At 48.3% G+C, this 25,000-nt stretch overlaps 1 protein-coding gene across 1 annotated transcript in view; it reads left to right on the top strand.

Moving 5' to 3' along the window:
• The window catches only part of LOC115167544 (alpha-ketoglutarate-dependent dioxygenase FTO), a 47,905-nt gene extending 23,346 nt beyond the window's left edge, over positions 1–24,559 (top strand). The window contains exons 2-8 of the mRNA XM_029722075.1: positions 4,511–4,588; positions 6,469–7,513; positions 9,570–9,695; positions 16,196–16,275; positions 16,477–16,620; positions 24,175–24,294; positions 24,488–24,559. Of these exons, the coding sequence (XP_029577935.1) occupies positions 4,511–4,588; positions 6,469–7,513; positions 9,570–9,695; positions 16,196–16,275; positions 16,477–16,620; positions 24,175–24,294; positions 24,488–24,559 (1,665 nt within the window). The remainder of the gene's footprint in view (positions 1–4,510; positions 4,589–6,468; positions 7,514–9,569; positions 9,696–16,195; positions 16,276–16,476; positions 16,621–24,174; positions 24,295–24,487) is intronic.
• Positions 24,560–25,000: the final 441 nt, after the last annotated feature.

Here is a 25,000-nt window from a genome sequence, read left to right as displayed (position 1 = left end):
TGGGGGGTGGAGGTCCTGGGGGCTGGGGGGGTGGAGGTCCTGGGGGCTGGGGGGGGGAGGGGCTGGGGAGTGGAGGGGCTGGGGGCTGGGGGGGTGGAGGTCCTGGGGGGTGGAGGTTCAGGTGGCTGGGTCGTGGAGGTCCTGGGGGGTTCCTCAGGGTTATGCTGGACCCATGGGGGTAGTCCTCAGACAAACCACCCTCTCAGAGGAAACATGCTCTACTCCACCACCACCAGCAATTCTGATGTAGACATGTTATTTTCTTAGTTATTTTGAGCCATAATGATCTAAACACTGGACATTAATCTACTCATTTAAGTGTCAAAAACAAAAAATACCAGCCGTTTGATTTCCCTCTCATGTCCAGATCTGAGAGAACAGACCCCCTATTTATGTGATAAACAGTCTGGCCAAGGGGATTTTAATCCCGTCAACAGAGAGAGATTAAGAGCAGCATCAGATATATCACTCAGAACAGACGACTGGCATGGTTACAGCAAATCATCCATGTCATTGTTTTTATGGGATTGGTAATCTGGTTTCTTATGCTGGGTGGAAAAGCAGCATCTCTAACTGACAGAGAGACTGCTCTGATATACAGGGAGATGGGAGGAGAGGAGATGAGAGCAGAGGAGAGGCAAGAGAAGAGAGGAGGAATTGAGAGCCCATCTGCTACAGAGGGCTGGGGTTGTCTTTTTTCCTGTGGAATTTCTGAGTGGCTTGATGTATTCGACATGTGCGTGACAGCCTGGTTGTGTGCGATTGGAGCTGAGGCAGTGTGCTATCCAGCCTAGTTGTGTGTGTGTGTGTGTGTGTGTGTGTGTGTGTGTGTGTGTGTGTGTGTGTGTGTGTGCCTGCATGCATGCACATCACACAGGGCAATGTGCTCTAAGGTCAAGTTGGCAATGGCCTACCAACCAGCCTTGTACACACATACATACAGGAACAACACACACTGGTTACACACACAGGAAACACACCACACTGCCCCCTTACTCATGCTCACACATCACACAGAAACACACACACACATACACAGGTTTAATATCCTGAAGCTTCTGCAGGATTTTGACACCAATGAATGTGTGTCAGTTTTCCTCCTCTGCTCTTCTTCCTGGCCCTTTGAACACAGACTGGCCATGAATAGTGTATGTTGTTTTGTGTTGTAGATTCACTCTGTCTGTGGACCAGTTTTCCTCTCCTTTTGTTTGTTCCACTCTAAATAGAATAACTTAGAGTGCCGGCCTGTCTGGAAGCCCATGTGCATCCTGTTGGTGGTGTTGTTGGTGTTGTGATTGGTTTTGGTGTTGTTATTGGTGTTGATGGTGTTGGAGTTGATGGTGGTGGTGTTATTGGTGGTGGTGATGTTGTTGGTAGTGTTATTGGTGGTGTTGTAGTTGATGGTGGTGGTGTTATTGGTGGTGGTGGTGTTGTTGTTGGTGGTTTTGTAGTTGATGGTGGTGGTGTTATTGGTGGTGGTGATGTTGTTGGTAGTGTTATTGGTGGTGTTGTAGTTGATGGTGGTGGTGTTATTGGTGGTGGTGGTGTTGTTGGTGTTTGGTGGTGTTATTGGTGGTGGTGTTGTTGTTGGTGGTGTTATTGGTGTAGTTGTTGGTGGTGTTGTAGTTGGTGGTGGTGGTGTTGGTGGTTGGTGGTGGTGTAGTTGATGGTGGTGGTGTTATTGGTGGTGGTGATGTTGTTGGTAGTGTTATTGGTGTATTTGTTGGTGGTGGTGTTATTGGTGGTGGTGGTGGTGTTGTTGGTGTTTGGTGGTGGTGTTATTGGTGGTGGTGTTGTTGGTGGTGTTATTGGTGTAGTTGTTGGTGGTGTTGTAGTTGATGGTGGTGGTGTTGTTGGTGGTGGTGGTGTTGGTGTTTGGTAGTGTTGTAGTTGATGGTAGTGGTGTTATTAGTGTAGTTGTTGGTGGTGGTGGTGGTGGTGGTGGTGTTAGTGGTGTTGTAGTTGATGGTGGTGGTGGTGTTATTGGTGGTGGTGGTGTTGGTGTTTGGTAGCGTTGTAGTTGATGGTGGTGGTGTTATTGTTGGTGGTGTTATTAGTGTAGTTGTTGGTGGTGGTGTTATTGGTGTTGGTGGTTGGTGGTGTTGGTGGTGTTGTAGTTGATGGTGGTGGTCTTATTGATGTAGTTGTTGGTGGTGTTGTAGTTGGTGGTGGTGTTATTGGTGGTGGTGGTGTTGTTGGTGTTTGGTGGTGTTGTATTTGATGGTTGTGGTGTTATTGTTGGTGGTGTTATTGGTGTAGTTATTGGTGGTGCTATTGGTGGTGGTGGTGTTGTTGGTGTTTGGTGGTGTTGTAGTTGATGGTGGTGGTGTTATTGGTGTAGTTGTTGGTGGTGTTGTAGTTGATGGCGGTGGTGTTATTGGTGGTGTTGTTGTTGTTGGTGTTTGGTGGTGTTGTAGTTGATGGTGGTGGTGTTATTGGTGTAGTTGTTGGTGGTGTTGTAGTTGATGGTGGTGGTGTTATTGGTGGTGGTGGTGTTGTTGGTGTTTGGTGGTGTTGTAGTTGATGGCGGTGGTGTTATTGGTGGTGTTGTTGTTGTTGGTGTTTGGTGGTGTTATTGGTGTAGTTGTTGGTGGTGTTGTAGTTGATGGTGGTGGTGTTATTGGTGGTGGTGGTGTTGTTGGTGTTTGGTGGTGTTGTAGTTGATGGTGGGGGTGTTATTGGTGTAGTTGGTGGTGTTATTGGTGGTGGTGGTGTTGTTGGTGTTTGGTGGTGTAGTTGATATTGGTGGTGTTGTTGGTGGTGGTGTTATTGGTGGTGTTGTAGTTGATGGTGGTGGTGTTATTGATGTAGTTATTGGTGGTGCTATTGGTGGTGGTGGTGTTGTTGGTGTTTGGTGGTGTTGTAGTTGATGGTGGTGGTGTTATTGGTGTAGTTGTTGGTGGTGTTGTAGTTGATGGCGGTGGTGTTATTGGTGGTGTTGTTGTTGGTGTTTGGTGGTGTTGTAGTTGATGGTGGTGGTGTTATTGGTGTAGTTGTTGGTGGTGTTGTAGTTGATGGTGGTGGTGTTATTGGTGGTGGTGGTGTTTGGTGGTGTTGTAGTTGATGGTGGTGGTGTTATTGGTGTAGTTGATGGTGGTGGTGTTATTGGTGGTGGTGGTGTTGTTGGTGTTTGGTGGTGTAGTTGATATTGGTGGTGTTGTTGGTGGTGGTGTTATTGGTGGTGTTGTAGTTGATGGTGGTGGTGTTATTGGTGGTGGTGGTGTTTGGTGGTGTTGTAGTTGATGGTGGTGGTGTTATTGGTGTAGTTGATGGTGGTGGTGTTATTGGTGGTGGTGGTGTTGTTGGTGTTTGGTGGTGTAGTTGATATTGGTGGTGGTGTTGTTGGTGGTGGTGTTATTGGTGGTGTTGTAGTTGATGGTGTTGGTGGTGGTGTTTGTGTTGTTTAGCCTGCAGGTAAAACTGTAGCCCACTGAAGGGAAATCTACTAACAGCATAGAGCTAATAGGTTCTCCGTCTCCCATTCTGAGATTTCACCTTTTCCTGTCTGTATTCATGCACATACTTTTTTGTCCTCTTTTTGATCCAGCCCTCTTTTGAGTCATTCAGGACACAACCTTTTTAAGGGTACACTTTAATGTTCTTAACAGGACATTTTATTTCACTCTAAAAGTCAGGACATATTTTGGCGGTCGGGACTCTCGCATTCCCCCGCGTCCCGCATGAGGTCTTTGGCATTATTAGGCCCGGCAGAAATGTGAAACGCATGTAGTAAATGTCTGGGAATATATACGAGGCCTGCTGTCCTTAAACCTCACAGCCTTCACTCAGCTTGCTCACTGCTGATACGGGGAAGCTGTGCGGCAAGGGGCGAAGCGTTCACACCGGTGTCCACAGCACATTTAAAGGTTTAAAGGCAGGAGCGGGTCACTGACATGGCACTCTCGCCCGCCGGCTCTCAGCCAGCCAGTGGCTGACGGGTGTGGGGTGTGGGGTGTGTGCACCTGTGGGGCTGTGGGAGAGAATAAAGGACGGAGGGACGCAGACGGCAGAGATGGATGAATGGAGGGAGGGAAGGAGGTGAGGGGAGGGTTCGGCACTTGTGAAATTTATTTGGGTATCGTAGTTTTATGCTGGTTACCGTTGGATTTACAGGTCGGAATGGAATGTGAGCCAATGAAAGGGCTTTGATCCTTCCACCAGGTTGGGTCTTTATAGGAGGGAGCCAGTACGCAGAACGCAGCAGGGCATTCTTTATAAGGTTGTGAGGAACCCCACTGCAGAACCCAGAAATCATAAAAATGTGAGACGACAATGAAGCTAGGTCACTATGGTTTGGTCATTGGATATCATCTGGGGAGGTTGAATTAAATGGGACGCTGATGCTTCACAGTCTCAGTTTAAATGTAGGCTAATTCATTCATCAACTCCCAAAACCCTGAATTAATCTGTTCTCTTCTATCGTACATGTCATTACCTGTAAATTCATCATGACGTGTGCATCTTTGCTGACCTTTGTGTACTGACCTGTGTCTGGTCTCCTCTTCTCCAGAGGCGCAGGCTGCTGCAGGAGCTTGGAGACCAGCGCATTCCCTACCTCGGGCCCTCAGACCATGGCTTCCAACAGCTGGTGAGTCAGTCAGTCAGGCTAGTCCAGAGTCCAGACCACTGTTGACCTTCTGTCATCCCACTGCCTTTGGTACTAGTCCAGACCCTCTGTCATCCCATTGCCTTTGGTACTAGTCCAGACCTTCTGTCATCCCACTGCCATTGGTACTAGTCCAGACCTTCTGTCATCCCATTGCCATTGGTACTAGTCCAGACCTTCTGTCATCTCACTGCCTTTGGTACTAGTCCAGACCTTCTGTCATCTCACTGCCATTGGTACTAGTCCAGACCTTCTGTCATCCCACTGCCATTGGTACTAGTCCAGACCTTCTGTCATCCCATTGCCATTGGTACTAGTCCAGACCTTCTGTCATCTCACTGCTTTTGGTACTAGTCCAGACCTTCTGTCATCCCACTGCCATTGGTACTAGTCCAGACCTTCTGTCATCCCACTGCCTTTGGTACTAGTCCAGACCTTCTGTCATCCCATTGCCATTGGTACTAGTCCAGACCTTCTGTCATCTCACTGCTTTTGGTACTAGGCCACCTTCTGTCATCCCACTGGCCATTGGTATAGTCAGACCTTCTGTCATCCCACTGCCATTGGTACTAGTCCAGACCTTCTGTCATCCCACTGCCATTGGTACTAGTCCAGACCTTCTGTCATCCCACTGCCATTGGTACTAGTCCAGACCTTCTGTCATCCCACTGCCATTGGTACTAGTCCAGACCTTCTGTCATCCCACTGCCATTGGTACTAGTCCAGACCTTCTGTCATCCCACTGCCATTGGTACTAGTCCAGACCTTCTGTCATCCCACTGCCTTTGGTACTAGTCCAGACCTTCTGTCATCCCATTGCCATTGGTACTAGTCCAGACCTTCTGTCATCCCACTGCCATTGGTACTAGTCCAGACCTTCTGTCATCCCACTGCCTTTGGTACTAGTCCAGACCTTCTGTCATCCCATTGCCATTGGTACTAGTCCAGACCTTCTGTCATCCCATTGCCATTGGTACTAGTCCAGACCTTCTGTCATCCCACTGCCATTGGTACTAGTCCAGACCTTCTGTCATCCCACTGCCTTTGGTACTAGTCCAGACCTTCTGTCATCCCACTGCCTTTGGTACTAGTCCAGACCTTCTGTCATCCCATTGCCATTGGTAGTAGTCCAGACCTTCTGTCATCCCACTGCCATTGGTACTAGTCCAGACCTTCTGTCATCCCATTGCCATTGGTAGTAGTCCAGACCTTCTGTCATCCCACTGCCATTGGTACTAGTCCAGACCTTCTGTCATCCCACTGCCTTTGGTACTAGTCCAGACCTTCTGTCATCCCACTGCCATTGGTACTAGTCCAGACCTTCTGTCATCCCATTGAAATTGGTACTAGTCCAGACCTTCTGTCATCTCACTGCCATTGGTACTAGTCCAGACCTTCTGTCATCCCATTGCCATTGGTACTAGTCCAGACCTTCTGTCATCCCACTGCCATTGGTACTAGTCCAGACCTTCTGTCATCTCACTGCCATTGGTACTAGTCCAGACCTTCTGTCATCCCACTGCCTTTGGTACTAGTCCAGACCTTCTGTCATCCCATTGCCATTGGTACTAGTCCAGACCTTCTGTCATCCCATTGCCATTGGTACTAGTCCATACCAAAGCCTTCTGTCTATCCCACTGGAGCCTTCTGTCTATCCCACTGGAGGACTTAGCACTTGGAAAGATACTTATCTCATAGGCAGAACCATAGAATTAGAAGGAACAATGGCTAGTTATACAATATTTATGTTGGCTGTTTGGTCTGTGTACTTGTTCTCCATCAATTGTTTCTAGAGACAGAGATCACTTAACTCATAGCAGACAGAACAACAGCTAATTGATCTGTGTTTGTCTGTGTTCCAGTGGGAGACTAGCTACTCTGGCCTGGCTCTGCGGCGGTCCTGCTCCCTGCCTGAGGAGCTCCATGGTCGGGTGGAGGCTGCTCTGCTCACCCTGCGGCGGAGGGGCTGTTTCCTGAGGGACCTGGTGAAGGTGAGGGACCGAGACGTCTTCACCGCCGTGTCCCGGGTGCTGCTGGGTCAGCCAGGAACCACCTACCGCTACCTGGACACGCGGCTCTTCACCATCCCCTGGCACACAGACGAGCAGAGAGGGACCTGCTGCGACCCAGACCTCAGTGCCGCCTGCAAAGCACTCTGGGAGCTCAACTGCTTCTTCTGCTCTGATGTCGGAGACAGGAAGGAGGGAGATGTTTTCAAGCAGTGCAGGAAAGAGTTGGTTGGTGCTATAGAGTCTAAACCCAGTGTAGAAGGAGACACGGAGTCTAAAGATAGCGAGGAGTCCAAACCCAGTGACGATGGAGGAGACTCGGAGTCCAAGCAGAGTGAGGAGGGAGAGACTGAGTCAAAGCACAGCGACGATTGGGACATAGAGTCAAAACACAGTGAAGAGGAAGGCCCATCGTCCAAACAGGATGCAGCATGGGAGTCAAGACACAGCGACGAGATGGGAGACATGAAGACTAAACAAACTGAATTGGGGAGTCCAACGGGGTCAAAACAACACAGTGAGGGAAAACACACAGGCTGGAAGCACAGGCCAGCTGGCAGCACAGAGACAGAGACCACAGGCCTAGGCCCTCAGGAGAAGCCTGTGGCTGAGCTAAAACACAGTCTCTCTGGGTACCACATTGAAGATGAGGAGGATGAAGACCAGCAGAGTGGCCAGGGATGCTCTAACTTCAACCCTGCTAAGACATCCTGTCCTGGCCCGGCCCAGTTCAACGTCACCCTGCTCAACTACATGGACCCAGCAGCTATGAGCCAGCTGAAAGAAGAGCCGTATTATGGGATGGGCAAGATGGCTGTGGGCTGGCACCATGATGAGAACCTGGTCAGCCTATCTCCTGTGGCCGTCTACAGCTACAGCTGTCATGACAACGACAAAGGTGAGGGTCAAAGGTCATACAGTATAATTGTTGTATATCACTGTCAGTAGTGGTGGATCCCTGTCAAACTAGACCCAAACTTCCTCAAAAACACCCTTCAGTCTCACTTGTTATCCCATTTTTATCACTCCACCCACAACCCCTTAGAAGTAGCTATTTTCTTCTCCACTGTGATGTCATTTTGAGCTACTATCGCTATCAGATGCAGCTTACAGCTAACGTTGTGTATGTGGCCCTACAGCAGCTCACTTCCAACAGCTATACAGCATTTATCTCAGACACGGCCTCCAGTGAGCCAGCCATCAGATCTATCAGCCTGATAGTGTCAGGGCATTATCAAATGTCATCACGGGCTGCCTCTGTTCTGTTCTGACAGGCTGGGATGCCTTATCGCTAGCAGGGCCAGGGAGTGAGGGAAGATCATCAACACACTCTCTGGGACACATTCAGGGGCTAAACACATGCTGAACGGCACACTACAAAACTCCAACAACTCGCCCAGCCTTATCACTCAACGATCTGATCTAAGTAATTTCCTCCAGAAATGATCAATGTGTAATTATCTGATATGGAATAATGAGTGTCTGCTTTGATTGCTGGTTCTAGACTGTACAGCAGTATTGAGGCAGTGTTTAGCCTAGATGTTCTATTATAGTGGGTCTCGGCCTGATTTTATAGGGCTGATATGAGTGTATCATTTTTGATGGAGTTCATTCATTGATTGATCGATCATGATCATATTTTTAAATCAAATATGCACTCTGTTTTACTATCAAGGTGCACGATCCCCTTTTCACATGGCAATACAGTTCACAACCATATCTCAGCCGCCTTTGCAGCGGGCCGACATCATTTCAGAGGGATTGGCTAAACAGAACCATCTGCCGTAGAGTAGAAGACTGTGGAGATGATTTGTTCTGACCCATCTGACCCATGACCCCTGGGAACGCTGGCTTCAAACAGCACAGGACCGACTGGCCGGGGCTGTAGTCTAGGCAGACTGTTCTATCTGCAGCTGTGCCTTTCCTTTGTAGGCCAAACTGACCCCATAGCACCAGACTTCACAGGCAAACCTGACAAAAGTTTAGCAGCACTGCTCGCTAACCCCGCTGTGCATTACTCAAGAAATGCTATGTTCACTTTGGGCCAGATCGTTCTGAATTCTCCCAGAACCACAGAGATGGAATTGTTACCATGCGGAATGTTGTTTTTTTACGAGGGGGCCCATGTTTTTTACATTGTTCTCGGCTGCGCCACGGACAAAGCCCCTCTCTCTCTCTTTCTCAACTCAATAATTGAGCTGTTTTGCATCCCACAGTCTGGTACGTACAGTAACCAGTAACCATCTAAGCATGTTTATTTGCACGACACCTGTCTTTCTTTGACACACTTACTTTTCATGTCAGGTCTGGGAGAAGTCTAGTATTTGTCTCTTTTTCCCAAGGCTCTGTCTCTGGTGTTTCAGAATGGTTTTATTTAGGGTCACCCAGCTGCTCTGATCCGGAGGTATCTGGCTTGGCGGTGGAGTGTTTCCCAGCTGGAAAGACCACAATGCTCTTTACTCCAGCTCCAACACCATTCCCATCCTGGGTCCTTTAGGAGCAGTGTCATTAACAGCTCTCTCAGAAAGCACTGGCTGGAAATTAAGTTACTATTTATCCTCTGCTGAGCAAAGGAAAAGGCCTGATTTGCCGTGGGGCTGAGAGAGGTCCAGGAAGACTTTAGTATTGATTTATGCTGAAGGGTGTGGACCTAACAGGGGCTGGGTAGATCTCGTTTTCTCATCGTGCCTCGGATGGAGGACAGACAGGGAGAGGCTCAGAGACTGGCTATGGGAGGAGAATAGTCCCCACTACCCTGTCTGTCTGCTGTCCCTACACACACACTAGCTAACTAACATCAAATACTTTCATTAAAAAGGCTGTCCTCTTGTACAGAAACTGTGATGAAGACACAAGTTGTACTGAGATATAATGTAACAATATGCCCTGTCTCCTATTGTATATTTGGTTCTGATCTGACTGACCTAAGTGGTGGGATTGTTTGTGTTTAGCAGGTGTGAGCTCGGAGGAGGGTCCTGCGGAGAAGGGCTGCTGGAGGATTGGTCTAAAGGTGGCCTGGGACATCCACACCCCTGGATTGACCCTCCCACTGCAGTCTGGAGACTGCTACTACCTGAGAGGTACTAGAGCATGCACACCACTCCTTCTACATGACATCTCTAGTCTGTGTGAGATTTACACTTGATGTTCTAGTGTGTTTGGTTTACTGTGTCCCTACTGACCTATAGAAGCAGGATGCTCTCTAGACTCTCTCTCTCTCTTTTTCTACCTCTCTTTTCTGTTTTTTTTCTCTCTCTCTCTCTCTCTCCTTCCCTCTCTCTCTTTTATCTATCTCTCTATTTCTCACTCTCTCATCATTGTGTTAGTCTGAACCCAACCCGACCAGAAGCCCTGTTCTGTTCTGTTCCGCATGTAGCTCGGACTCTGGCCTGCTTGTGTATCTGAAACCCTAAGGTTCCATGTAATTGCATGCATTAGAGAGGTTAAGAAAACCAAATGTTATTTTGTGAAGTCCTGTGACCCGGTGCTGTGGCAGCGGTGCTGGTGGTGTCTCTATGGAGTGGAGAGGACAGGCAGCGGGCCATGAGGGTGTAAATCAGACCTTAATGCTGATGGCTACAGCAGATGCCTTCCCCTTTCATCTCTGCCTGCTGGGTCGGGCTGCTCTTAGCTTCTACAATACAGGACAAGGCTACACGGCTATTATTGGCTACCACTAGCTTCCCCATCACAGCAGCACGCCATGTCCCACACTGTGTATGGGTTAGGACCTCCAAGACATCATTGTGTGTATTTGTCTGGGATCGTTGGTGAAATATGACTGCATCGTTTTTTTGGACACGTACGAACAGACACACACACACACAAAGACACAGGCGAGAACATGCAGGAACAGACTCATATTCTACCTCAAAACATGTTGATTTGAGTAGAAACCATGAGTTGGAGTGACCTCATGGGACATAACGCAGACAGGATGAGATTTGTCACTTTCAGTCCAGGCATGATACCAGAGTGATGGGCTGCTCTAGAAACACCATTGTAATTGGACCTGACTGAACTGGATCAATGGGGATTTATGTTCCAGTTTGGAAGATCCCTACAGGATCACTATGGTACTGTAGCAGCTCACACAGTCAGTCTGTCTCACTCCTACACACCTGGATCAGGTGCACAGTACAGTCGCTTACTACTGTAATCAACCAAGACTACATTCAAGAAACTAGTCCACTTAGTATTTCATTGGAGGTTTTAGCATGCCTCAACAAGGGACAGAAATAAAAGCTAGCTTTGTGATGCCTGTTGACTAGTGGCTTTGTGGTGGTTTTTTACATTTTATTATAATTTTTTGTTGTTGTAGTTTTTGCGCCTTTTTCTCCCCAATTTCGTGATATCCAGTTGGTAGTTACAGTCTTGTCCCATCGCTGCAACTCCCGTACGGACTCGGACAGGTGAAGGTCCAGAGCCATTTGTCCTCCGAAACACGACCCTGCCAAGTCACACTGCTTCTTGATACACTGCTCGCTTAATCTTGAAACCAGCCGGACCAATGTGTCGGAGGAAACACCATACAGCTGGCGACCGAAGTCAGCGTGCATACGCCCGGCCCGACACAAGGAGTCTCTAGAGAGCAATGGGACAAGGACATCCCAGACGGCCAAACCATCCCCTAATCCGGACGATGCTGGGCCAATTGTGTGCCGCCTCATGGGTATCCCGGTCTCCTGCAACACAGCCCGGGATGGAACCTGGGTCTGTAGCCTCTGGCTTTGTGGTGTTTTGATAAGGAACAGGCCCGTGTACCATCATGGACACCATCATTCCTTTTTAGCACTGTTAGTCAGTGACTCAACCTCTGAACTGTTAATGTTGTGTGTGTCTGTGTGTGTAATATGTGTGTGCAAATTTAATCAGCCGTTATTTCCACCCAAATGGAATTTCGGTGGTTTAAAAAGAACAATACAAGTCTGACACCGAGCCTGTTGGGTAATAAGATTTCCAGCTCCCAACTCACGAGGGACCTGAGAAAGAGTTGACCCAATATATTTAAAAGCCTGCTGCTTCCTGGAAAAAAGAAGGGGACAAGTGGCAACAGATGAGGGGGTAGAGAAAGAAAGATAAATATTTATTACAGAAATCGAGTTTGTCCCCCCAGTGCCATCAGACTGTGGAGGACCAGATTGATGGAGATAATTTATTATTGGATATAAACTGTTTTAAAGACGGGAGTCATTCCCCCCAGAGACCTTCACAATCTCATCAGAGGATAACACAGAACAGTGGGGGAACTTGTTTTGTTTGTCATGCTCTTTTTCAGTTTTTTTCCCTCACTACCTCATAATAATATCTATCTTCCTAAAGCACTTCACTGTTTGACTTTCAAATCAAAGGCATTAGCCAGCCACACTGCTCAAGGCGGGGTGTAAATATGCACATGTGCTGTGATTGACAGCTCTGTAATGGCTAAATTAATGATTTTTATGTGGAGCAAATAATAACAGAGCTGGGCGACATCTAAACACACAAACAAGCTCGTGGACTGACGGGACTGATACACTAGAAACAGCAGTTGGGATCGGATCAGGATCTTTGTTTATTGGATAAATGTTTGTTGATATGAGACCTCCATCATGAGGAATGAGATCTGACAGCGTTTGTTGATATGAGACCTCCATCATGAGGAATGAGATCTGACAGTGTTTGTTGATATGAGACCTCCATCATGAGGAATGAGATCTGACAGTGTTTGTTGATATGAGACCTCCATCATGAGGGATTGAATGAGATCTGACAGTGTTTGTTGATATGAGTCCTCCATCATGAGGGATTGAATGAGATCTGACAGTGTTTGTTGATATGAGACCTCCATCATGAGGAATGAGATCTGACAGTGTTTGTTGATATGAGACCTCCATCATGAGGGATTGAATGAGATCTGACAGCGCTTGTTGATATGAGACCTTCATCATGAGGGATTGAATGAGATCTGACAGCGTTTGTTGATATGAGACCTCCATCATAAGGAATACCTGGGATAGGATAAAGTAATCCTTCTACCCCCCCCCCCCCCAAAAAAAAAGATTTAGATGCACTATTGTAAAGTGGTTTTTCCACTGGATATCTTAAGGTGAATGCACCAATTTGTAAGTCGCTCTGGATAAGAGCGTCTACTAAATGACTTAAATGTAAATGTAATGTAATGAATGAGATCTGACAGTGTTTGTTGATATGAGACCTCCATCATGAGGGATTGAATGAGATCTGACAGTGTTTGTTGATATCAGACCTCCATCATGAGGAATGAGATCTGACAGTGTTTGTTGATATGAGACCTCCATCATGAGGGATTGAATAAGATCTGACAGCGTTTGTTGATATGAGACCTTCATCATGAGGGATTGAATGAGATCTGACAGCATTTGTTGATATGAGACCTCCATCATGAGGGATTGAATGAGATCTGACAGTGTTTGTTGATATGAGACCTCCATCATGAGGAATGAGATCTGACAGTGTTTGTTGATACGAGACCTCCATCATGAGGGATTGAATGAGATCTGACAGCGTTTGTTGATATGAGACCTCCATCATGAGGGATTGAATGAGATCTGACAGTGTTTGTTGATATGAGACCTCCATCATGAGGAATGAGATCTGACAGTATTTGTTGATATGAGTCCTCCATCATGAGGAATGAGATCTGACAGTGTTTGTTGATACGAGACCTCCATCATGAGGGATTGAATGAGATCTGACAGCGTTTGTTGATATGAGACCTCCATCATGAGGGATTGAATGAGATCTGACAGTGTTTGTTGATATGAGACCTCCATCATGAGGGATTGAATGAGATCTGACAGCGTTTGTTGATATGAGACCTCCATCATGAGGGATTGAATGAGATCTGACAGCGTTTGTTGATATGAGACCTCCATCATGAGGAATGAGATCTGACAGTATTTGTTGATATGAGTCCTCCATCATGAGGAATGAGATCTGACAGTGTTTGTTGATATGAGTCCTCCATCATGAGGGATTGAATGAGATCTGATAGCGTTTGTTGATATGAGACCTCCATCATGAGGAATGAGATCTGACAGTGTTTGTTGATACGAGACCTCCATCATGAGGGATTGAATGAGATCTGACAGCGTTTGTTGATATTAGACCTCCATCATGAGGAATGAGATCGGACAGTGTTTGTTGATATGAGTCCTCCATCATGAGGGATTGAATGAGATCTGACAGTGTTTGTTGATATGAGACCTCCATCATGAGGGATTGAATGAGATCTGACAGCGTTTGTTGATATGAGACCTCCATCATGAGGAATGAGATCTGACAGTATTTGTTGATATGAGTCCTCCATCATGAGGAATGAGATCTGACAGTGTTTGTTGATATGAGTCCTCCATCATGAGGGATTGAATGAGATCTGACAGCGTTTGTTGATATGAGTCCTCCATCATGAGGGATTGAATGAGATCTGATAGCGTTTGTTGATATGAGACCTCCATCATGAGGAATGAGATCTGACAGTGTTTGTTGATATGAGTCCTCCATCATGAGGGATTGAATGAGATCTGACAGTGTTTGTTGATATGAGACCTCCATCATGAGGAATGAGATCTGACAGTGTTTGTTGATATGAGACCTCCATCATGAGGAATGAGATCTGACAGTGTTTGTTTAATGAAGTAGAATAATGCTCACATTTCACTGATCCTGCTGCTGGATAGAGGTTGGTAGATAGAGGACCTGGCATTCTAATTAGTTGGTGTGGAGCAGCAAATGTGTTTTTATGGTGCAGAATGATTTGCTACAGTGTATTGGAAGAATACGAGAAGTTGATAATCGCAGTGACCGGTGACTGGCTGGTGTGGGAGCACAGTGGGGTGACTCAGTCGCAATTTCTGACGTTGTTTAGATGGCACACCATCTGTGGGCTATCACAGGGATCAAACGTTAACTTGCTACCAAGCTCCTGTGTGTATCAGACAGACATGTTTTTTCTCTTAGCGATGGTTCTGAACTGAAGACACGTGTAACCACGTTAACTCTTAACCTCTTGGCTACCGTTATTTACTCTGTGTTTTTCTGTATCATGTATTTCATGTACATTGGAATTGGTTGAGTGTCAGTTCTTCTGTGACTAATAAATTCTATTAGTTGAATTGAGTGAATGCGTTCCTCATTTTACAGAGTCATTTTTTGATTGACTATGTCTATAATGTAGTAGGTCTATTGATAGTTGTTACTTACACTATTCACATAGCACATGCTTGTGTACCACCTTGACATCTCTGATCTACTTGCCTCAATAAATGAATGCTAGAACATTGGTGTCCAGGATTAGCTATTTGTATCTAGCCTCTTAATAACTGCATAACGCTGCAAGATAGACACATGTTCATTATAGTCATACTGAGTTGGTGATGCAATTGTTCACCATCTTGCTATATCCTCCAGAGACGCACAGGGCCTGTTGCATTTATTCACATAATAATGGAGTCAGATTGATAAATGTAGTTTATTATTATTCAACATAGTTTCCACCTACGTAATGGTGTTCCCTAATGAATACACCCATGCTCTAACCTGTCCTGAACCACTGACACCTTTAAACAGGTCACTTTTCAGTGAACGGTGGTACGCTTGAGAGGATGTACTGTTGCACTGTTAACAATCTAATGGCCAACACTTAACATGTTTGTGAAAATAAGTAGATCATTAGCAGAAATATTATCATTTCTGATAAACAACGAAAACACCCCCGAAACGGGATAAACCTGTTAATGAGAGGTGTTGCAACTTGTGGCTAAAGCTGGAACTAGGCCATCACACCCTTACCTAAGAAGCCAGTTTAACAACAGTGGTGGTGAGCGACTTACAGGAGCAATTAGGGTTATGTGCCTTGCTCAAGGGCACATTGACAGATATTTCATGTAGACTCTGGTGATAACTAGACTCTGGCATCTGTGCTCTTATATAATAGAAGGCGTTGACGTTTGATAGGATTAGCGATAGCATTGTTAGGTTAGCAGGAAACGTTCTGTTTGAGTGGGGAGAAATGGTCCGACAAGGTGATAACTCAGGCACATCATAACAAAGAGACAAACGTTATTAAACAGACATTTCAATTGTATTTTCCATCTTCATTCCACTAGTGGACAAGTGTGCTGTGGTGTCTCGTGTCCTAACAAAGGTTAAAACACAATGAAAACATTTGGCATTTGTGTAGGCCTATATTCATAGTAAATTGTTGTGAACATCATTGATGTGTAGGCCTATATTCATAGTAAATTGTTGTGAACATCATTGATGTGTAGGCGTCCTATATTCATAGTAAATTGTTGTGAACATCATTGATGTGTAGGCCTATATTCAGAGTAAATTGTGGTGAACATCATTGATGTGTAGGCCTATATTCATAGTAACTTGTTGTGAACATCATTGATGTGTAGGCGTCCTATATTCATGGTAAATTGTTGTGAACATCATTGATGTGTAGGCCTATATTCATAGTAAAATGTTGTGAACATCATTGCCTCTTAATATTTGGGATAGTTGACTGGTGTTGGTTGTGTGGTGACTGTGGTTTGTCCTCCTCTGTCCCCAGATGACCTGAACAGGACCCATCAGCACTGTGTTCTGGCTGGAGACTCAGCCCGCTTCAGCTCTACACACAGAGTGGCGGAGGTGAGGGGGGCCTGGGGTACACTGGGGGCTTGGAGACCCTGGCCTGATTCTAATAATGATTGGTTTATTTTATAGGATACCATATATTCCATTACCTTTCTTTATCAGATTCTACCTTCTATTCTAGAATTCCAAGAGGCCTTTATGCTCCCAGAATACATGCATTATCTCCCAACCTTTTTTGACTGCCTGTCCTCACAGTGTTCAACCGGGACCCTGGACTACATCCAGTCTCGCTGCCGGGAGGCCCTGTCTAACCTGAGCACAGACCCAGAAACAGGGACCCACAGCCTGCTCTCCCTGCTGCCAGCTACCCTGCAAGGCTACGAGGAGATACACAATGAGGTGGGTGTGTGTGACTGTGTGTGACTAACTTTTGGGGTTCTGCGATAGGCCTAACTTGGTGTCCTACCTACACGCTTAGAAAAAAGGTGCTATCTAGAACCTAAAAGGGTTTTTTCAGCTGTCCTCATAGAAGAGCCCTTTGAAGAACCCTTTTTGGTTCCAGGTAGAACCCTTTTAGTTCCAGGTAGAACCCTTTTGAGTTCTTTTACACAGAGGATTCTACATGGACCCCGAAATAGTTCTACCTGGAACCAAAAAGGGTTATCCTATGGAGACATCCGAAGAACCCTTTTGGAACCCTCATTCAAGGAAAGGGTAGTTGTGTATAATCTTTCCCTTTCTACTTTCAGTCACATCTTGTTAACCAGGGTTAAGGCCCTTCCATAGGAAAATAAAGAGGTTGTCAACATTTAAGTTGACATCATTCATAGCTACCGTGGGTATTTATGTTATGGGAGAAATATTTCATAAGTCCAGGCTGCTCTTGTTTGTCTAAGAATCAAGATCATGGCCCCTTTCACACAGAACAATCAGTGAATCTGGCTCCGGGGCCCTGAGACCCTATGGGGGCCGTTCACGCTTTACAGTGGCAGCTTGCTCAATACAGCCTTCTGCAGCCCAGCCTGCCCCTGACTGCCAGGGGCTAATGGTTAAAATAGCACTTCACCTCTCCCCTCCGCTCCCCTCTGTATGTGTTATCCTCACTACTCCCAGGTAACCACAGCAGCGGGCCGAGTCAGGAACCACACGGGACGCCATGACAGATGAGCTTGGCGTGAGGTTGTTTAAAGGTTGTAGCCAGTATTAATTATTCAGACAATATGAGAGAGAGAGAGAGAGAGAGAGAGAGAGAGAGAGAGAGGTATAGAGAGAGGGAGAGGCCTAGCCAACACCTGGTCTCCATCGCAGAGAGAGCGAACACCTGCTCACAGCGCAGCACCACAGGATTACCCAGTGTAGGCCTGGCTGGGGGGCGCACACCGTTTATTTAGGAAAACAGGAGGCTATTTATAAAAGGCTGGGAGAGGAGGGGAGAGAGCTCTCTCTTGGGGGCCTGGCCCCGCTCTACTCTACCTGGCGTCCCCAGGACCACGATGATGGATTGGGCCATTTGTTCTGAGTTGCCCATGAGGGCAGAACACCCACTTAAATGATGTATTGTTGGCAGAGTTATTTATTATGACGGCTAGTTTTGGCGGTTAGCGGGCGCATATTGCATGGGTCGTGTTTGACATGGACGACCGTAGAGCGAACAAGCAGAGGCTCGTCAGACAGGCTGACCTGACCAACACCTTATGGGCATTTCCTTAAAAAGTAATAAACAGGAGATCGACCGGCCGGCCGACTGGCTGCCTGGCTGATGCTGATGTACTGTGTGTCGTGTATGCTTAGAGGGGGTTTGACAGTCATTTGGGTAGGGATAGAGGGGGGAAGGGGGGTGTTTAGGGTTGTGATGGTTATGAAGCTGAACGTTGGCCATCTGAGGAACGTGTGTTCAGGGAGAGGGGGAGAATGTTAGTAGACAGAGGAGGGAGTTGAAGCAAGGGTTGATGGGTAGAGAACAGGAGAACAGCACTTGGCATAGCAGAGAGAGAGAGACCGTTTTCTAGCTGATTCTAGGCCCTTCTGGCCTCTCTACTCTAATCTTCCTGTCTGTGTGTTGGAACGGTGGAACGAACAGGGGGCTAGCATCACATCCCATCGCCACGCGGCCCTGTCTGTGTGTTGGAACGGTGGAACGAACAGGGGGCTAGCATCACATCCCATCGCCACGCGGTCCTGTCTGTGTGTTGGAACGGTGGAACGAACAGGGGGCTAGCATCACATCCCATCGCCACGCGGCCCTGTCTGTGTGTTGGAACGGTGGAACGAACAGGGGGCTAGCATCACATCCCATCGCCACGCGGGTCCTGTCTGTGTGTTGGAACGGTGGAACGAACAGGGGGCTAGCATCACATCCCATCGCCACGCGGTCCTGTCTGTGTGTTGGAACGGTGGAACGAACAGGGGGCTAGCATCACATCGCATCGCCACGCGGTCCTGTCTGTGTGTTGGAACGGTGGAACGAACAGGGGGCTAGCATCACATCCCATCGCCACGCGGTCCTGTCTGTATGTTGGAACGGTGGAACGAACAGGGGGCTAGCATCACATCCCATCGCCACGCGGTCCTGTCTGTGTGTTGGAACGGTGGAACGAACAGGGGGCTAGCATCACATCCCATCGCCACGCGGCCCTGTCTGTGTGTTGGAACGGTGGAACGAACAGGGGGCTAGCATCACATCCCATCGCCACGCGGTCCTGTCTGTGTGTTGGAACGGTGGAACGAACAGGGAGCTAGCATCACATCCCATCGCCACGCGGTCCTGTCTGTGTGTTGGAACGGTGGAACGAACAGGGGGCTAGCATCACATCCCATCGCCACGCGGTCCTGTCTGTGTGTTGGAACGGTGGAACGAACAGGCCTCTAGCATCACATCCCATCGCCACGCGGCCCTGTCTGTGTGTTGGAACGGTGGAACGAACAGGCCTCTAGCATCACATCCCATCGCCACGCGGTCCTGTCTGTGTGTTGGAACGGTGGAACGAACAGGGGGCTAGCATCACATCCCATCGCCACGCGGCCCTGTCTGTGTGTTGGAACGGTGGAACGAACAGGGGGGCTAGCATCACATCCCATCGCCACGCGGGCCCTGTCTGTGTGTTGGAACGGTGGAACGAACAGGGGGCTAGCATCACATCCCATCGCCACGCGGCCCTGTCTGTGTGTTGGAACGGTGGAACGAACAGGGGGCTAGCATCACATCCCATCGCCACGCGGTCCTGTCTGTGTGTTGGAACGGTGGAACGAACAGGGGGCTAGCATCACATCCCATCGCCACGCGGTCCTGTCTGTGTGTTGGAACGGTGGAACGAACAGGGGGCTAGCATCACATCCCATCGCCACGCGGTCCTGTCTGTGTGTTGGAACGGTGGAACGAACAGGGGGCTAGCATCACATCCCATCGCCACGCGGTCCTGTCTGTGTGTTAGAACGGTGGAACGAACAGGCCTCTAGCATCACATCGCATCGCCACGCGGTCCTGTCTGTGTGTTGGAACGGTGGAACGAACAGGGGGCGAGCATCACATCCCATCGCCACGCGGCCCTGTCTGTGTGTTGGAACGGTGGAACGAACAGGGGGCTAGCATCACATCCCATCGCCACGCGGCCCTGTCTGTGTGTTGGAACGGTGGAACGAACAGGGGGCTAGCATCACATCCCATCGCCACGCGGTCCTGTCTGTGTGTTGGAACGGTGGAACGAACAGGGGGCTAGCATCACATCCCATCGCCACGCGGTCCTGTCTGTGTGTTGGAACGGTGGAACGAGCAGGGGGCTAGCATCACATCCCATCGCCACGCGGTCCTGTCTGTGTGTTGGAACGGTGGAACGAACAGAGGGCTAGCATCACATCCCATCGCCACGCGGTCCTGTCTGTGTGTTGGAACGGTGGAACGAACAGGGGGCTAGCATCACATCCCATCGCCACGCGGTCCTGTCTGTGTGTTGGAACGGTGGAACGAACAGGGAGCTAGCATCACATCCCATCGCCACGCGGTCCTGTCTGTGTGTTGGAACGGTGGAACGAACAGGGGGCTAGCATCACATCCCATCGCCACGCGGTCCTGTCTGTGTGTTGGAACGGTGGAACGAACAGGGAGCTAGCATCACATCCCATCGCCACGCGGTCCTGTCTGTGTGTTGGAACGGTGGAACGAACAGGGGGCTAGCATCACATCCCATCGCCACGCGGCCCTGTCTGTGTGTGTGTGTGTGTGTGTTTGGCTTTGAAATGCTAATCCCAGACACAAACGTCTTGTCTCATTTAAAGCCATCGTGTCACTTCCCAGGTGGGTGTGTGACAGTGTGCCCTCTGGGACCCCCCTAATGAAACCTGTCCCTGCTCAGTAAATATTGGAGGGTGGGACACACTAAGTAAGTCCCACATGTCTGGTTCTGCTAGTGATGGGGGAAGGTAAAGTACAAGGGTAATCAGCCAGGTAGTCCCTCTGACCTTCCTCTGTCCTGTACAGTATGTTTTCCAGGCCAGGCCTCTCTCTCCCTAGTGAGTAACAGTGTTTGTCAAGTAGCTAAAAGCCCACACCACTCTTCCTTGCGGAGTCAGAGAGTTTGTGACTTACCTGTAGGGAACCGTTTTTTCTTATCCTATTTTCAGTTGAGAAAGAATCTAATTGAAATCTGTAATTTGGAGCATATTATTGTTTATAGGCCTATAGGTGAGCAAGGACAGGTTGTGTCTGCGAGTACAGTTTGTATCGCCTCAAGGTATGTTTGTGTGTGTGTGTGTGTGTCCTTGTCTGTAAGTGTGTGTCCACGGTAGCCAAGGTGTGATGAGTGTGAAGTGTGTCCTGTACCTCTGGAGACAGGGGACAGTGCTCAGTGCTCCTGGTTGATGTGATGCAGGTCCAGGAAAGTAAACAGAAAGAGGCAGGTTGATATCGATTCGTCTCTCATCAGCTCCTACCTCGGGGGCCGCGCGGCATGGAACAGCCGGAAATTGATTGGTCAAGTCTGCTGGGGGACCACCGAGAGGTGTGGAAAAACCCTGCTTCATTAAATACTGAAAGGGACTACTTGGCTTTGACTCCTGGGTCGCCATGGTGAGTGGGAGGCTGAGCGGAGTGCTAATGTGCAGTTAGCACGTCCGTCACCTGGAGAGATGACAGGAGACACCACAGGGGAGGGGCCCCTCTCAGTCTCCCTGCTCCCAGAACGGGCGAGGCAGAGGAGAAAATCTAGCCTAACGATGGCGATGACTCTCTCCATCTCTCTCTCCCGCTCTCTCTTTCGATCTCTACCTGGGCAGGTGGCATTTAGTCAGTGTTCCCCTCTCAGTAGCTCACAGCTCAGGCTCCAAATGCCAGGCGTCCCACAGATGCCGCAGTCACCTGGCTTTGAGGCTGCCATCGCCATGCTCGGCGGGGGCTAGGAGTCCATGTCGGCTCAAAGCGGAGCCACAGGCTGTGTTCCCTCAGTAAAGGACAGACGGACAATCAGAGAGAGAGGGGGAGCGGAGGGTGGAGGTAGAGAAAGGACAGTCTATGTTTGTCCCCTCTCTTGCTTTGTTGTGTGTGTGTGAGCTGTACTGTTCAAGAGGGGGAGTGGAGTAGTGGAGGGTTGAAGAGCCATAAAGCCTGACATTTGTTTGAAGGGTATGTTGTATGGAGTGGTTGTGAAGGTGCTGAACCGTGCTATGGTCCATCTACCCCCCCCCCCCGTACGTGACCCAGCCCCTGCATGTCAAACCACTGTGATCAGCCCCCTTTGGATCCAAAATGGCAGACAGTTTCTCTGTATCCTGTGCCACTGCATAGCCTAGAAGGCCAGCCACTGAACAAAGGGTGAAGTGGAAATGGCTTTGTATTCTTGTCATCTTCTTCCTCTGTATTGTGCTTATGTGTTATAGAGCTAATGTTACACTGTACCATACATCCTAATGCCTACAAGAACAATACACGGACTAGTAGTTGGAGATGAACAGTAGGTCTTGTAGTCACTTTCACATTTGATATGCAACTCTTTTGTACTCCTCACCTTGTGTTCTACAGTTGTCTATGTCAAATGAAATGGTGCATGTATTGTTGGGAGGATGATACTGGAACAGTGCTTTGTAGGATGTTTTGGGGGAGGGCAACTCAGAGCGCCTTGCATTTGCATCACCGGCATTTGGGGCAATCTCTGACACACACACTTTCTCAGACAAACACACGCACACACACATCCATACACCTGGCTACGTGACGTGTCCTTGTGAGGATTAAATCAGCACTTCAAAAGAGCTGAAACACTCCCAGTGGAGGAGAGGTGAGCCGCTCTGCAGAGTAAACTGTCATTCCCCTGTGGAGCGAGGGAGTAGGGGATGAGGAGGAGAGGTGAGCTGCTCTGCAGAGTAAACTGTCATTCCCCTGCGGAGCGAGGGAGTAGGGGATGAGGAGGAGGAGGAGGAGAGGTGAGCTGCTCTGCAGAGTAAACTGTCATTCCCCTGCGGAGCGAGGGAGTAGGGGATGAGGAGGAGGAGGAGGAGGAGAGGTGAGCTGCTCTGCAGAGTAAACTGTCATTCCCCTGCGGAGCGAGGGAGTAGGGGATGAGGAGGAGGAGGAGGAGAGGTGAGCTGCTCTGCAGGGTAAACTGTCATTCCCCTGCGGAGCGAGTGAGTAGGGGAGGAGGAGGAGAGGTGAGCTGCTCTGCAGAGTAAACTGTCATTCCCCTGCGGAGCGAGGGAGTAGGGGATGAGGAGGAGGAAAAGGAGGAGGAGAGGTGAGCTGCTCTGCAGAGTAAACTGTCATTCCCCTGCGGAGCGAGGGAGTAGGGGATGAGGAGGAAGAGGAGGAGGAGTGAGGAGAGGTGAGCCGCTCTGCAGAGTAAACTGTCATTCCCCTGCAGAGCGAGGGAGTAGGGGATGAGGAGGAGGAGGAGGAGGAGTGAGGAGAGGTGAGCCGCTCTGCAGAGTAAACTGTCATTCCCCTGCAGAGCGAGGGAGTAGGGGATGAGGAGGAGGAGTGAGGAGGAGGAAAGAGGAGTGAGGAGAGTGTTGAGCAATGTGTGGTATAGGCGTCAAGGGTGGGGTCGGGTTGGTTTGGGAAATGGGGGTCGAGGGGTGTATTGTGAGAGGGGTGTATTGTCTACTCTCATAGGGATGACCATCTGTGTAAACAGACATTCTAGGAAGTCTAGACTCCAGTACACTTCATTCTCTATATATATCTGATTAGGGGAAATCCCCAACAGACAGATTTAACCTTTTGTTATCTCCTGTCTCTCACTCCTGCTCTAAAGCACAGTAGAGGCCTTGGCGTTGATAGATGGATATACTTTCATGTCTTTGTATCTCCATGTCTTTGTACCTGCATGTCTTTGTACCTCCATGTCTTTGTACCTCCATGTCTTTGTACCTGCATGTCTTTGTACCTGCATGTCTTTGTACCTGCATGTCTTTGTACCTCCATGTCTTTGTACCTCCATGTCTTTGTACCTCCATGTCTTTGTACCTCCATGTCTTTGTAACTCCATGTCTTTGTACCTGCATGTCTTTGTACCTCCATGTCTTTGTACCTCCATGTCTTTGTACCTCCATGTCTTTGTACCTCCATGTCTTTGTACCTGCATGTCTTTGTACCTCCATGTCTTTGTACCTCCATGTCTTTGTACCTCCAAGTCTTTGTACCTGCATGTCTTTGTACCTGCATGTCTTTGTACCTCCATGTCTTTGTACCTCCATGTCTTTGTACCGCCATGTCTTTGTACCGCCATGTCTTTGTACCTCCATGTCTTTGTACCGCCATGTCTTTGTACCTCCATGTCTTTGTACCTGCATGTCTTTGTATCTCCATGTCTTTGTACCTCCATGTCTTTGCAAGTTTGAGCTTTCCAATATTTCCATCTGGACTTCATACGGCTTGACTGATCTACCACTGCCTGTCTAGGATCTGAAGTATTCCTATAATCCTATATGGTTCCTCTACCTGACTGTGTTGTGTTGTGTTGTGTGCAGGTGGAGTTTGAGTGGCTGAGGCAGTACTGGTTCCAGGGCCAGCGTTACACCCGGTTCTGCAGCTGGTGGGCCAGACCCATGGAGCAGCTGGAGAATGACTGGAGAGAGATGGAGCTCATGGTAAGACTGCACACTGGGACCTAGTAATAACACGTACTAGTGTGTAGTAGTAAGGTTGACTGTGTACGATTGCCATTTAAGAGCCATACAAAGTCTAATCACAAAGAACTTTACTGTAACACTTCAGTTCATTCACACGCTTCTGCAGTCAGTGATTGTTAGTGTACACAGTCTCTTGTTTCAACGTGATCAGCATTCTCACAGTCAGGATCTGATGCTGATTGGCTGTATACATCTGTGTAACCTCAAATATGCCTGTGCTTGAGTTCATTGCACAAACTACACCGATAATAATCAGAGAGCGCAGGTGTGATTGTGAAATGTCTTTGTGTCACACCCCGGGTATGATATATTAAGAATGTTTGGTTCAACATGGTCTTACTCAGCTCTTCACCAAATCACAAGGGACTAGTAATTGTTCTGACACATCTTTCCATTTTCTCAGTCATTTCAGTCTCATAAATGAGAGAGGATGGGTTGTTCACATTGAAGTCTACTTAGTCACATCTGTTTACTGTACGTGTGTGTGTGTGTGTGTGTGTGTGTGTGTGTGTTAGTCCAATCTCAGCTCTGCTGTTTTATCAAAGTGTGTGTTGTAACTCTGCAGAGTGGAGCAGTAGGGGGCACTCTTGTATCACTGAAACAGCCAAGACCAGAGCGGTGCTCCCTCTCTCTCCCTCCCTCCCTCCCTCCCTCCCTCCCTCCC

Source organism: Salmo trutta, chromosome 29 (assembly GCF_901001165.1).
Source record: "Salmo trutta chromosome 29, fSalTru1.1, whole genome shotgun sequence".
Classification (NCBI taxonomy): Eukaryota; Metazoa; Chordata; class Actinopteri; order Salmoniformes; family Salmonidae; genus Salmo; species Salmo trutta.
The sequence above is the reverse complement of the archived record's forward strand: the minus strand, read 5'-3'. Positions and strand labels throughout refer to the sequence as shown.